A 14381-nucleotide genomic window follows, 5' to 3' on the forward strand; every position below is an offset into this window, starting at 1 on the left:
TTCTATTTTCAATGATAGCCTCGCTGGATATAGTATTCTTGGCTGCATGTTTTTCTCGTTTAGTGCTCTGAAAATATCATGCCAGCTCTTTCTGGCCTGCCAGGTCTCTGTGGATAAGTCAGCTGCCAATCTAATATTTTTACCATTGTATGTTACAGACTTCTTTTCCCAGGCTGCTTTCAGGATTTTCTCTTTGTCACTGAGACTTGTAAATTTTACTATTAGGTGATGGGGTGTTGGCCTATTCTTATTGATTTTGAGGGGCATTCTCTGAACCTCCTGAATTTTGATGCTCGTTCCCTTTGCCATATTGGGGAAATTCTCCCCATAATTCTCTCCAGTATACCTTCTGCTCCCCTCTCTCTTTCTTCTTCTTCTGGAATCCCAATTATTCTAATGTTGTTTCGTCTTATGGTGTCACTTATCTCTCGAATTCTCCCCTCGTGGTCCAGTAGCTGTTTGTCCCTCTTTTGCTCAGCTTCTTTATTCTCTGTCATTTGGTCTTCTATATCACTAATTCTTTCTTCTGCCTCATTTATCCTAGCAGTGAGAGCCTCCATTTTTGATTGCACCACATTAATAGCTTTTTTGATTTCAACTTGGTTAGATTTTAGTTCTTTTATTTCTCCAGAAAGGGCTTTTATATCTCTCGAGAGGGTTTCTCTAATGTCTTCCATGCCTTTTTCGAGCCCGGCTAGAACCTTGAGAATTGTCATTCTGAACTCTAGATCTGACATATTACCAATGTCTGTATTGATTAGGTCCCTAGCCTTCGGTACTGCCTCTTGTTCTTTTTTTTGTGTTGAATTTTTCCATCTTGTCATTTTGTCCAGGTAAGAGTATATGAAGGAGCAAGTAAAATACTAAAAGGGTGGCAACAACCCCAGGAAAAAATGCTTTAACCAAATTAGAAGAGATCCCAAATCGTGAGGGGGGAGAAAGGGGATAAAAAGAGGTTCAAAAAGGAAGTAAGAAAAAAAAAGAAAAAAGAATAAAAAAGAAAAGAATTTAAAAAAAGAAAACAAATAAGAAAAATATAAAAAAGAAAAAATATATATATTGGATAAACTAGTTAAAAAACGTTAAAAAAGAAAAAGGTAAAAGTTAAAAAAAAAATTACCAGAAGGCGAGAAAAAAAACAAAAAATGAAAAAGAAAAAAATTAAATTAACTACAAGACTAAAAAAAATCACAGAGAAAAAGCCATGAGTTCCGTGCTTTGCTTTCTCCTCCTCTGGAATTCTGCTGCTCTCCTTGGTATTGAAAACACACTCCTTGGTAGGTGAACTTGGTCTCGGCTGGATTTCTTGTTGGTCTTCTGGGGGAGGGGCCTGTTGTAGTGATTCTCAAGTGTCTTTGCCCCAAGTGGAATTGCACCGCCCTTACCAGGGGCCAGGGTGAGAAATCCGCTCGGAGTTTGCTTTCAGGAGCTTTTGTTCCCTGAGCGCTTTCCGTAGAGTTCTGGAGGACGGGAATTACAAATGGTGGCCTCCTGGTCTCCCGCCAGGAGGAGCCGAGAGCTCAGGGCCCCACTCCTCAGTGTGCCCTCAGAGAACAGCGCCCAGTTACTCCCGTCTGCCTGACCTCTGGCCGCGCTCCGAGCTCACGGAGCCTGCGACCGGTTCCAAGGTAACACCGAGCTGTAAGCTTACTGTCGGCTCTGTCTCTGTAGCCGGCTTTCCCGTTCCAATACCCGCAAGCTCTGGCGACACTCAGAACCCCCGATCCTTCTGTGACCCTGCGGGACCTGAGGCCATGCTGACCACGCGTGGGCTTCGCCCCTGTTTTAGCCTCAGCAGAACAGACTGTTAAAAGTCCCAATTTGTGCGCCGTTGCTCCGCCGCTTGCCAAGAGCCAGCCCCTCCCCCGGGGTCTATCTTACCTGTCGCTTTGGATTCACTTCTCCGCCGGTCCTACCTTTCAGAAAGTGGTTGTTTTTCTGTTTCCAGAATTGCTGTTCTTCTCTTCGATCTGCCAATGATTTTCAGGTGTTTGCAATCTTTAGATAAGCTATCTAGCTGATCTCCGGCTAGCTGAAGTAGTCTCAGCCTGCTACTTCTCCGCCATCTTGACTCCTCCTCCTGTGGAATTTATTTCTATCTTATTTTTGTCTCCTAACATAAACCTTTTCTTATCTTTACTCTCATACCTTCTATACCTTTCCCTTTTCCCTTGTGGAAAACTTCATCAGCTTTATCTTTCACCTATTCTATCTCCATTTCTGCTATTATATATTTAATTTCCAAAAGCTATTTTTTTTTCTCCAAATGTCCCCTATTTTTTATTCTCTTAAAGCTATTTTCTTTGGTCACCTGACAATCCAGGATAGACCTGTGCTGGTTGTTACTGAACATTTCTTCTCCCTGTAGGGTCTGTTTTCTCCAGGTTTCTGTGATTTGAGTTTCCATCAAGCTATAAGCTTTCCTCAAATGATCATGGGTCATCTATTCATATTTAAGAATCATCACTGAGACAGCAATGAGACCACTCTTCATGCACTGACAGGAATCTGCCAACTGACAGATTTCACTGTGGGGTAATGCTTAGTTGAGGTTTTCCCAACTGGCTTTCCAGCACCCTGGCCAGTTTCCCAGGGTACAACGTGCTTAGATTTTGGCTGTGAGCTTCCTCAAAGTCCAGCAGAAGAATACTAAGGTCCCCTATGATCTGGGTACAATAATGGGTGTGATACTCTCACTGTGTCTGGTGCCCCTGCATCCTGGATGTCTTCTGCTGGAATGAAGGAAGGAACACTCTCTTGGCTGAGAGAGGTTAAGGAAGGGGATCTGTGCTCTAAGCACTGCTCCTATGAACTTCCAGGTTACTGCTTTTGCTGCTGCTGCCAACTGGCGAGGATCCTTCCAGGCGGGGGGTGTGGGGATAGCAGGCAAAAATCAGCTGCCTCTGGGCTTAACCTCTGCCACCTTAGTTGTACTGTTTGCTCTGCAAAATTAGTGATCACTATCCTTCCATTTCTGAGCTTTCCAAAAAGACACTGGCAGTTCTTTTGTCTTTTGTGCTTTTTGTCTCTTTTCACCTTCTCTTGTGGATTTATTCTTTTTGATCATTTGGTAGGATTTCAGAAAGGAGAGCAGTAAGAGCATAAGTTCAACCCATCAGACTTAATAGAAGTCAAGTTTCTTCAAGAACTTCCTCACTCCATTATACTCTTCCTGAGTGGACACTGATCCACCAAGACAAATGTGAAAAAGGAAGCAAGCATATGAATCTCTCTAACCTCTTCTCCATCTGCCCACACCTACCACCTTTCGCCCTTCTGGGGTCTCCCAGCTCTTGGTTAACTTCTCATTTTCAGCAACTTCCTTCTCATCTTTTTGGTATATCCAAGACTGCTCTGGGGGAATGAGCTGGTGTTAATCTGCCTATCTTACCAGGAATGCCTCCCTAAGTTTGCTAAACTCTGGCACCCTCATCCATTCCTCACAAGACACTGTCCATTCTTCATTGTCAGAATGGCTTACCACTATTATCACATGTTGTTGAAATTTTAGTTTTATTAGATTTTATCTTACCTTTCTTTTGTGTTGCTTTTCTCCTTGTCCATATCTTGATTTATTGTCGTCAAATCAACTGGTATATTTTTGGTATTTTTTCCCTAGACAGAACTATGAGGTAACAAGCTGTAAGAAATATGTTCACGTTACTTTTTAAACATAAAAGATGCTTTCAACAGCTGTGACTATCAGTTTTCAAAACTGCAAAAAAGTTGGTTCTCAACTTCCCACTAGCTTAATTGAATATCCCATCACCTTCAAGTGTTTCCGCCATATAGTGTGATTCCCAGACCCTTCACTATGCTAGTTACCCTTCCCAGGGCAGCCTCTGTACTGTCTACCTCCATCTCTAAGGCAAGGTTTTCTTTCTTACTTGATGGGTTCATGTACATACAATTCTAATTTACCTTAAATTCTATATTGAAGAGAATGCTAAGTTTTAAGATCCTCTCCTTAAGGAAAATCATCAGAAAGAATGTAGGGAAGTCAATGGAACTGGTGGCCTAAGGTGTTAAACGTATTTCATCATTCACTAAGTACTAAAAGTCCATATCCATATGCTACTAGCATTCTTCAGACAGAACAGAAGGGAGTGGGTTTTGAAATATGAAAAAGAAGAGTTCTCTTTCTGATTTCTGAGGGAACTCTAGCCTCCAAATAAATAAAATGCACTGCACAGGCATGGAACTATACTCTAACTAAAGAAACCAAGATGTAGCCTAGAATCAATGTAGGGTAGAAAAAGCTTTAATTGTCAAGTCAATAGCATCAGACAAATCAAATATGACAGACTGAAATGGGCCAGAGGCAAGAGGAGTTCTTACTGGAATAGAAATGATAGAAATTTCCACATCAGAAATGAAGGCAACAACTACACTATCAATGCAGGACTGGTCTATCTGGTGGTGAGACTCAGGGTGTAGAAAGTGTCCTGATCAGATCCAAAGAGCATCAAGAATGGCCACAGAAGGATTATTTACTACAGCCAGGAACAGAAGGCTACAACTCTGGGGCCCACACTTGAGACAAGGTTCAGATCCAAGGAACATTCTCCCTACATTCAAAAGCAACCCTGAATCAAACTCATCTGGATTTACAACAGAGTGGAGGTCAGCAGAATTATTCTTAAAAAAGGCCAAAAAGAGTAAATATTTTAGGCCTATGGACCAGAGGACAAAAATCAAACATATTACATATTATTCATGCAGTGAGAGAAAATGGATTTCCACAAATGTTTTATTGATAAAATTCAATATGAAAACAATTTTTAAAATATTCCTACTTAAATGTTCCTTTCAATGAAGAACACAGATTTCTTTTGAGAAGGGTAACATGTTACATATTGGGATTCAAGGTTAATGTTTTCCATCATCAAGTTACTTGCCATTATTCCTTTATAAAAACCATTCTTATCTTGAAGACCTAGAAAAACAGGTCACAGCCCAGATCCGACCCATGGACCATCATATGCCAGCTCCTATGAGACTGTACATGTCAACTGCAACATCTACTTTAACTCTGGAGTAGCTTGTATTTGCATGCTAACAGCATACCACCAAACATTCCCACCCCCCAAAAAAGAGAAGTTTGATCTCATTATTAATCAAATAGTATAAAAAAACCAAGTGAACTATTCTTTTTTCCTATGAGACAAGCGAAAAAATCAAGTTAACCTCACACTTCTTCACAGCAACACTCAAATGCCAGAACATTTCCTCAGGAGAAAAGAGTGGCTAAAGAAGTTTCTACAGAGCCAAGTTTTCATGTAACTATGAAGTTAACAAACATTTCCACACATGCAAAATGCAGTAAAGATATCCATGAACCCTACTTGTAAAATGTACGTGGTAATAAATTCCACCATCACAGTGATGAAGGCAAAAATAAGGCAATGAAGAAAATAATAGGAAGAGCGTTAAATCCATTTAAGTATAGAAGTAAGTCAAAACAACTATAGGACTTCTGATAAGCAGCAGAACTTAATAGTTAGCACAGAAATAACAGAGTATCAGAACAATCAAGGGGGGGGAAGAGGAGGTAAATGGAATATAGGGAACATAAGTGCTCTTCACCTCTCAGATACACAGAAGTCAATAGATGATACTTAATTTTGATAAATAAAATAATAAAAGTTTAGCTATATTATTTAAAAGTATAAAGATACCTTTAAAAAACTACGATTACAACATATGCAATAAACATTAGGGAGTATGAGATATCAGATAAAAAGCAAGTGCATGAATTATGTTCTAATTTCTTCATTTCACAGTGTGGAGCCAACAGATGCCACCTAAAGTGCATAAATCACAAAGGTTGTAATATATATAATGTTTTAAGTCTAGAAGAACTAAAATTATGCACAAACCTTCCCAAATATCAGAAGCAAAACTATGTACTCACACAAAACAGGGATTTAAAACGTTAAAAAAAAAATAAAGGACAGTTGTGGTTGACTTTAGTAAATTGCCTACATAATATTCATTCCCTCTTTCCATTTCCCAAACAGTACTTGGACTCTTATTCAGGTAGATCTGAACAAATTGTCAAAAAAGAGAGATGAAAACACAGGTTAAGTAGTAGACAGGAGAGAATGATAAATCTGACAGAATACATATCAAAAGTCTGGAAGAAGAGAGAAAATGGGGAATATAATGACAGAGTTTTCTGGACACCAATCTAAGTTCACAGAGTCCTGCAAATTCTAAGCAGGATGGACATATAAGTGTACACATGCGCATGTACACACACACATACACACACACACACACCCTTCCAATGCAGTGGAACTACAGAATTCCAAAGGCAAAGAGGAGATCAAAGCAGTAGCCAGAGAGAGATTAAAGTGAAAAACAGACTAAGTATGAGCTTCTAGATAACATGTGCATGCACACATACACACGCACACGCACAAACTAAAAGAGATGCCAGAACATCTCCAATGTGCTATGGAAAAATAACTGTCAACTTAGAATTCTATACCTGGCAAAAATGTATTTCAAAAATGAAGACAAAATAAAGACATTTTGGGCAAATAAAACCAACAGACACACAAAAATAAACCATAAAGGACTTTAAACAAGTGGATTATGGATCCCGAGATGACAGGTCTAAGATGTAAGAAATTATCAGCAGAAGTAACGAATCTGTGTAAACCTAGATAGACACTTACTGAATAAAAGAGTAATGATTTCTTGTGGGACTCCAAGTGAGAAGGCACTAGAGTACACTACAAACAACAGCATAGAGGTCAGAAGAGGGATGATTAAAATTAAATTGTTCTAAGATATTTGTATTTTCTGGAGGAAGATGGGGAATTATTAAATTTACACATTGGCAAGCTAAGCATACATCTTAAAACTTCTGTAGTAGTCACAAAATAAGGTGGCAGAAATAAATCAAAACATATTAAAAATTAGTCAATACAAATGCACCAAATTTTCTAAAAAGACAAATAAAAACTGGAGGAAAAATCCAGTTATATCCTATTTAAAAGACAAATCTGTAAAACAAAAGGATACAAAAAGGATGTAAGAAAAGGATAGTTAAAAGGGCAACTATTAGGCAAAATAAAGATATTAGAGCTGTATTTCTATCATAAATAATAGATATTAAGGCAGAAGTAGTCATTAGACATAAAGAAGTTCATGGCATAATGATTAAGGTTCATTTCACCAGGAAAATAAAAGCTCTGACCTTCCACCTACAACATAACTTCAAAGTATGTAGTGAAAATATGTAATGCAAAACACATAATTCAAAAACTGGCAGAACCATAAGGAGAAACAAATAAATATAGCAGATAATAGAACATTATAACAAATTCATTTCAGTTAATCAGGCCAACCCCCCCCCCCCCACAAAACAAAACACAACAAAACCAGTAGTGACACAGATTATAATAATCTAATTTTAAGTCTGACTTCACAAATAGACTATGTACAACTCAAGAAGTGGAGAGTGCATGTATTTTAAAGTGCTCATGGCAGAGTTTCAAAATTAACCACCTACTGGGTCATAATATAAGTCTCAACAAATTTCAAACACTGTGTCATCATACAATCCAAATTCCATGACCACATTGCAATCAGATTAGAAATAAAGTGATAAAAAGTGAAATCCCATAAATCTGGAAATGAAGAAACACCTGTATAAATAACTCATGTTCAAAGAAAGAACCATAATGAAAATTTCAAAATATTAAGAATACTAAGATATTAAATATTAAAACTTTTGAGATGCATCTCAAGAGGCATGTACAGGCAAATAAAAGCTTTTAATGCTTATACCAGAAGAAAGGAAAGACTATTTAAAGAAGTTAGAAAAAGCAAAACTTTGTAAATCCAAAGAAAGTAGAAAGAAAAAAATAAAGATGATAGCAGGCCTCTGGACATCAACAAGGTAATGGGAGTGGGAGATACCACTCTTTGTCCCCCACCCCAGAAAGGACAAACAGTATCCATGAACAAAAATAAGCCTGGGAGGGCTCAAGAGTCTGATTAAGAACTACAGCAACACAGTGGGAAAAAAAGAGACCAACTCCACAGAAAGGATCCCTGGGGAGACTGGCTGAGCTGAGACAGCTGGCTAAGAACCAAGAAGAAGGTGGACTGTCAGCATCTGTCACACAGGGGCTGCCATCACAGTCCCCAGAGGCATGTTCTAGGAGGACCCTGGTAGCCTTTGTCACGGAGCATCTCAGCAGCTCCCACAACAGCGCAGACTCTACACAGAGCTCATGGTGGAGGATCCAAGAGTGTCTCTCTTGTGGACTGCACTGTGTGCTCCCCAGAGGACACCAGGGCATCAGTTACTGAGACAAGCAACAGGCAGCACTGCCCAGAGCCATGGAACACCCAGAGAGGGAGACTCTGCTGCCCCTCCCCCAGAAGCAGCACAGCCACACCACCAGCCTCACACACACCTTGGTTCCAGAGTCCCAAGGGCTCCACACGTGTGCACACTTCAGACTCTTGGCTGCTCTGCACATGGCCATGTTCCAAACCTGAGCCTCATGGCTGCTCTACAGGCATCTCCATGGTGGGCACTGGGGTCACCACTGCTGGGGAATACCCAGCTCCTCAGACCCCAGAGCTTCTGGGACCCCAGAAGTGCCCACATATCAGACACCAATGCCACCAGCACTACAAGGGCCCTCGTAGCTGTACCCTATGCCAAGATGGATCCCTTCAAACATAACACCCTGCACAGCAGGGAAAAGGACCAGGAAGTCCCCAGCAGACTTCACTAGCAAAAGACCTTAATAGTCCCCACTGCCACTGTGAACACATGCAGCCTTGGCCACTGAGAACCCTTAAAATTTATGCCAATACTGACCTCACTGAAGAGGCTACATGTAAAATATGTTGTGGAATCTTCCCTAGGGCCAGAACTGCCACACCCCACTAAGCAGTGCTCTTGCATCCACCCACAGGAGGCCCTGAACCACAAAAACCAGTCCCTAATGCTGGAAGAGATGACCGCTCCATCAAATGCATAGACATCAATGTAAAGCTACCACAGAAACACAAAAAATTAAGGAAACATGACACCACCAAAGGAATACAGTAATCTTCCACTCACAGACCTCAAAGAAATGGGAGACATAAGAATTGCTGGACAAAGAATTCAAAATAATTGTGTTAAGGAAGCTCAGTGAGCTACAAGGGAACACAGACAATTAAACAAAATCAGGAAAACAGTATGAGAACAAACTGAAAGGTCAACAGAGATAAAGAAATCATAAAAAAGGAACCAAACCAATTCTGTAGCTGAAGAATACAATGAAAAGAAAATGCACGATCATCAACAGCAGACTCCATCAGGCTGAAAAAAAATCTGTGAACTCAAAGACAGATCATTTAAAATTATCCAATCAGAGATAAAAGGAAGAAGAATGAAAAAGATTTAAGAAAGCCTATGCAAATTGTGGGATACTATCAAGTAGAGTCCCAGAAGGAGAAGAGAGAGAGAAGCAGAAAGCTTTTCTTAATAATAGCTGAAAATCTCCCACATATGGAGCAGGAAAAGGTAGGATATACAGGTGTATGAGGCTAGTAAGTTCCCATACAGATTCAACACAAAGAGGACTTTGCTGGGATACTCTACATTAAAACTGTCAAAAATCAAAGGCAGAGAATTTTGAAAGCCACAGAAGAAAAGAAACTCAACTCGTAAAAGGGAACTCCCATAACGCCCTCGACCCGCAAGGACGACAAGAAGCCTGGTTCGGTGTTAATGCTTCATTCCCTTTTATTTTGTCAACTTCCTTAGCTTATATGCGGCAGGGTGACCAATAAGGGGCCAAGCAATGGGGAGAGCCAATGAGAGTCCTGTTACTATGCTGATTAAATTTGAAACAGCCAATGACTATGTCCTCCTTTAGGCGGGCTTCACCAGAAAGTTCGTTATTTACTTGCAGAGTATTTTGCTAGCAGTGAGCCAGGCGCCATCTTGTAATGGTGGGAACTTTCCTGGCCGGAGGCGGTCCCCGACACCATAAGGCAGTCAGGGCTTTCTCAACACAAACCTTGCAGACCAGGAGAGAGTGGGAAGTATCAGTCAAAGTACCAGAAGAAAAAAAAACTTCCAATGAAGAATATTTTATCCAGAAGAGGTGTCCTTTAGAAATGAAGGAGAGATAAAGACTTTTTCAAACAAAAGCTGAAGGGGTTCATCTCCATTAGACCTGCTTTACAAGAAATGCTAAAGGGAACTCTTCAAGGTGAAATGCAAGCTGCTAGTGAATCATATGAAAACATATGAAAGTATAAAACTTACAACTTATCAGTAAAGAATATAGACAAATTCAGAATAATACCATAATAGTGTTATGCAAATCACTTAACTCTAGTATAATGATTTAAAGATAAAAGTATTAAAAATAACTATAGCTAAAATAGTTTATGAATGTATACAGAATATGAAAAGATGTAAACTGTGACATCAAAACCATAAAATGCTGGGGAGGGGGAGTAAAAGGTATTTTGTATGCAATCAAAGTTAAGCTCTTTTCAGCTTAAAACAGACTGGCATTAAAAAAAATGGACTAGCATTACTCTAAAGGGTTTTATATAAGCCTTTTGTTAACCTATATTAGGTGCATACAAGATCAAAGGAAAGAATCAAAGCATACCACGCTGGAAAATCATCAAATCACAAAGGAAGATGGCAAAGAGGTAACAAGTAATAAAGGAACTATAAAATAGCTTGAAGGGGTGCCTGGGTGGCTCAGCCTTTTAAGAGTCTGCCCTTGGCTCAGGTAATGACCTCAGGGTCCTGGGATCAAGTCCCGCATTGGGCTCCCTGCTCAGTGGGGAGCCTGCTTCTCCCTCTCCCTCTGCCTGCCACTCTCCCTGCTTGTGCTCTCTCTCTCTTTTTGTGTCAAATAAATAAATAAAATCTTTAAGAAATTTTTTTGAATAGCCAAAAAACCTTTAACAAGATGGCAATAATAAGTCCTTATCTGCAAATAGTTACTATAATATACATGTAAATGCACCAACTTTTCCAATAAAAAGACAGAGTAGCTGATAGGATTAAAAAAGGCCTAACTATATGCTGCCTACAAGAAACTCACTTCAGCTTTCAGAACACATACAGGCTCAAAGAAAAGAGATGGAAGATATTTCATGCAAACAGTAACCAAAAAGACTAGGGGGAGTTGTATCAGATGAAATGTGCTTTAAGTTCAAAACTGTAACTTTGTATCATCAAGAGGATATAACAACAGTAAACATACATACACCCAACATGAGAGGACATAAATATAGTAAGCTAATACTAACAGATCTGAAGGCAGAAATACATAGCAAAGCAATAATAACAGAAGCCTTTAATACTCTAATTTCAACTTGAATAAATCATCCAGGCAGAAAATCAACAAAGAAATATATGATTTGAACTACACTTTAGACCAAGTGGACATAGCAGATATATGCAAAACGTATCCAACAGCAGCAGAGTGCACATTCTTCTCAAGTGAATGCAGAACATTCCCTAGGATAGATCATATGTTAGGCCATAAAACAAGTCTTAAAAATTAAAGAAGACTTTAAATCAGATGAATTGTTTTTTCCAAACACAATGTTATGAAAACTAGAAATCAAAAACAGGAGGAAACCTGAAAAGTTCAGAAAAATGTAGAAATTAAACAACACGTTCCTGAAAAAAACAATATGTCTAGGAAGAAATCAAAAGGAAAATAAAAAATATCTTGAAACAAATAAAAATGGAAATGTAACACATCAAAAACCGTATCATGCTGCAACAAAAGTAGTTCAAAGAAGAAATTTTATAGCAATTAGAAACCAATTTAAAAAAGAGAGACCTAAAATTAAGAACCTAACTGTATACCTTAAACAACTAAAAAAAGCGCCAAATTAGAAGGAATTAAATCAGATTAGAGCAGAAGTAAAGGAAATAGAGATCAGAAAAACAATAAGGAAGATATAAACTAAGGGTTGGATCTTAAAAATATAAGCAAATCGACGAACAATTAAAATAAAAAAAAAGAGAGACTCAAATAAATAAAACTGGAAATGAAAGAAAAACATTACAGATGATACCACAGAAATATCAAGAATCATATGAGATTATTATGAACATTTATGTCCTAACAAATTTGATAATCCAACAAGCTGATAATGGACAAATTATTTGAAACATACAACTTATTAGGAAACAGAAACAGAAAATGTGAACAAATAACAAGGAAGATGGTTTCACTGAATAATCTTATTGAACATTTAAAGAAGAACTAATGCCAATCCTTCTCAAACTTCCAAAAAGGAGAAGAGGAAAGAACACTTCCAGGGTCATTTTACAAGGCTAACATTATCCAGATTCCAAAGCCAGATAAGGAAACAACTAAGAAATAAAATTACATCCCCCATCCCTGAGGAATACAGAGGCAAAACCCCACCAAAAAACTAGCAAAGTAAATTCATAGCACAATAAAAGGTTGATACAACACAATAAAGTAGGGTTTATCTCTGGGATGTGAGGGTGGTTCAAACAAGCAAATCAATAAATGTGACAGATGACAGAAATTGAAGAAGACACAAATAAATGGAATGATCTACCATGATCATGGAATGGATTAATAATTAAAATGTCCATACTACACGAAATGGTCTACAGAGCCAATGCTATCCTTATCAAAATTCCAATGGCATTTTTGACAGAAATAGAAAAAATAATTCTGAAATTTGTATGAAACCACAAAACTCCCTAAATAGCAAAAGCATTCACCAAAAAAATAAAGCAAGAGGCATCACACTTTCTGACTTCAAGTTATATTACAAAGCTACAGTAATCAAAACAGTAGGGCACTGGCATAAAAACAGACACCTAAGGGGAGCCTGGGTGGCTCAGTTAAGCATCTGCCTTCAGCTCAAGTCATGATCACAAGGTCCTGGATCAAGCCTTGCGCCAGGCTCCCTGCTCAGCAAGGAGGCTGCTTCTCCCACTGCCTCTCCCCAGCTCATGCTCTCTTCTCTCTCTCTGTCAAATAAATAAATAAAATATTTTTTAAAAATAGACCCATAAGCTAACGGAACAGAACAGGGAGTCCAGAAATAAACCTACAAATATACAGTCAACTATTTTTTTGACAAGGGCACTAAGAACATACAATGGGGGAAAGGATAGTTTCTTAATAAATGCTGTTAAGAAAATTGGATATTCCAAAGCAAAAGAATGAAACTAGACCCTTTATACCATACACAAAAATTGACTCAAAAAGAACTAAGGACTTATATTTAAAACCTAAAATGGTGAAACTCCTGGAAGAAAACGTAAAGGGAAAGCTCCTTGACATTGGTCATGGCAATGATATTTTTTGGATATGACACCAAACACACATGTAATAAAACCAAAAGTAAACAAATGGAACATCAAACTTAAAAACCTGAACAGCAAAGGAAATAATCAACAAAATGAAAGGCAATCTACAGAGTGGGATCAAATGCGTATAAACCATATATATGAAAAGGAGTTAATAGCCAAAATATGCAAGAAACTCAGACAACTCAATAGGAAAAACATTCACAAATAACTGGATGCAAAAAATGGGCAAAGGACCTAAAAAGACATTTTTCCAAAGAAGACATCCAGATGGCCAACAAACACGAAAAGTTCCTCAGTATCACTCACCATCAGGGAAATGCCAATCAAAACCACAAAGAGATATCATTCCGTGATATGGTTAGTATCAAGCAAAAAATAACAAATGTGGTGAGAATGTGGATAAAAGGGAATGCTCATGCACTATTAGTGATGTAAACTGATACAGTCACTGTGGATGTTTCTCAAAAAATTAAAAAATAGATGATACACCTGGGTGGCTTAGTTGGTTAAGTATCTGCCTTGGGCTCCCTCTGCTGCTTCCCCTGCTTGTGCTCTCTTTTGAAGAAATAAATAAAGTCTGGGGGAAAAAAGGACTATCACATGAGCCAGCAATCCCACTTCTGGACATCTATCTGAAGGAAATGAAACCAATATCTCAAAGAGATATCTGCACTCCTGTGATCACTGCATTATTCACAACAGCCTAGATATGGAGATAATTTAAGTATCTGTCAACAGAAGGATGGATAAAGAAAATGTGGTATATATAAATACGCAATGAAATATTGTTCAGGCATAAGAAATAAATCGTGCCATTTCAACAAGGATGAACCAGCAGGTACTACACTAAATGAAATAAATCAGAGAAAGATAAATACTATATGGTATCATTCATATGCAGAATCCCGGGGGGGGAAATGTTGAACTCCTAGAAAGAAAGCCAAATGATGGATGAGTGACAGAGGCGATGAGTGATGGAGGGAATGAGGAGACACTGGTCAAGGGTACAAGCTTTCAGTCA

General features: G+C 38.6%; 1 protein-coding gene across 9 annotated transcripts in view; it reads right to left on the bottom strand.

Annotated features, from left to right (window-relative positions):
• DNAH14 (dynein axonemal heavy chain 14) overlaps positions 1 to 14381 on the bottom strand; it is a 361489-nt gene that overhangs the window by 334664 nt on the left and 12444 nt on the right. For 4 of the 9 annotated variants that reach the window (XM_032319064.1, XM_032319062.1, XM_032319056.1 and 1 more), the window contains exons 1-2: positions 9683 to 9749; positions 3533 to 3640 (exon numbers count right to left, since the gene is read on the bottom strand). In XM_032319064.1, coding sequence (XP_032174955.1) covers positions 3533 to 3564 — 32 coding nt within the window. In that variant the 5' untranslated portion in view covers positions 3565 to 3640; positions 9683 to 9749. Of the gene's footprint in view, positions 1 to 3532; positions 3641 to 9682; positions 9750 to 14381 lie in introns of those variants that run through there. The other 5 variants (XM_032319061.1, XM_032319060.1, XM_032319058.1 and 2 more) reach the window with 3 other exon arrangements.

This window comes from Mustela erminea, chromosome 17, assembly GCF_009829155.1.
Source record: "Mustela erminea isolate mMusErm1 chromosome 17, mMusErm1.Pri, whole genome shotgun sequence".
Lineage (NCBI taxonomy): Eukaryota > Metazoa > Chordata > Mammalia > Carnivora > Mustelidae > Mustela > Mustela erminea.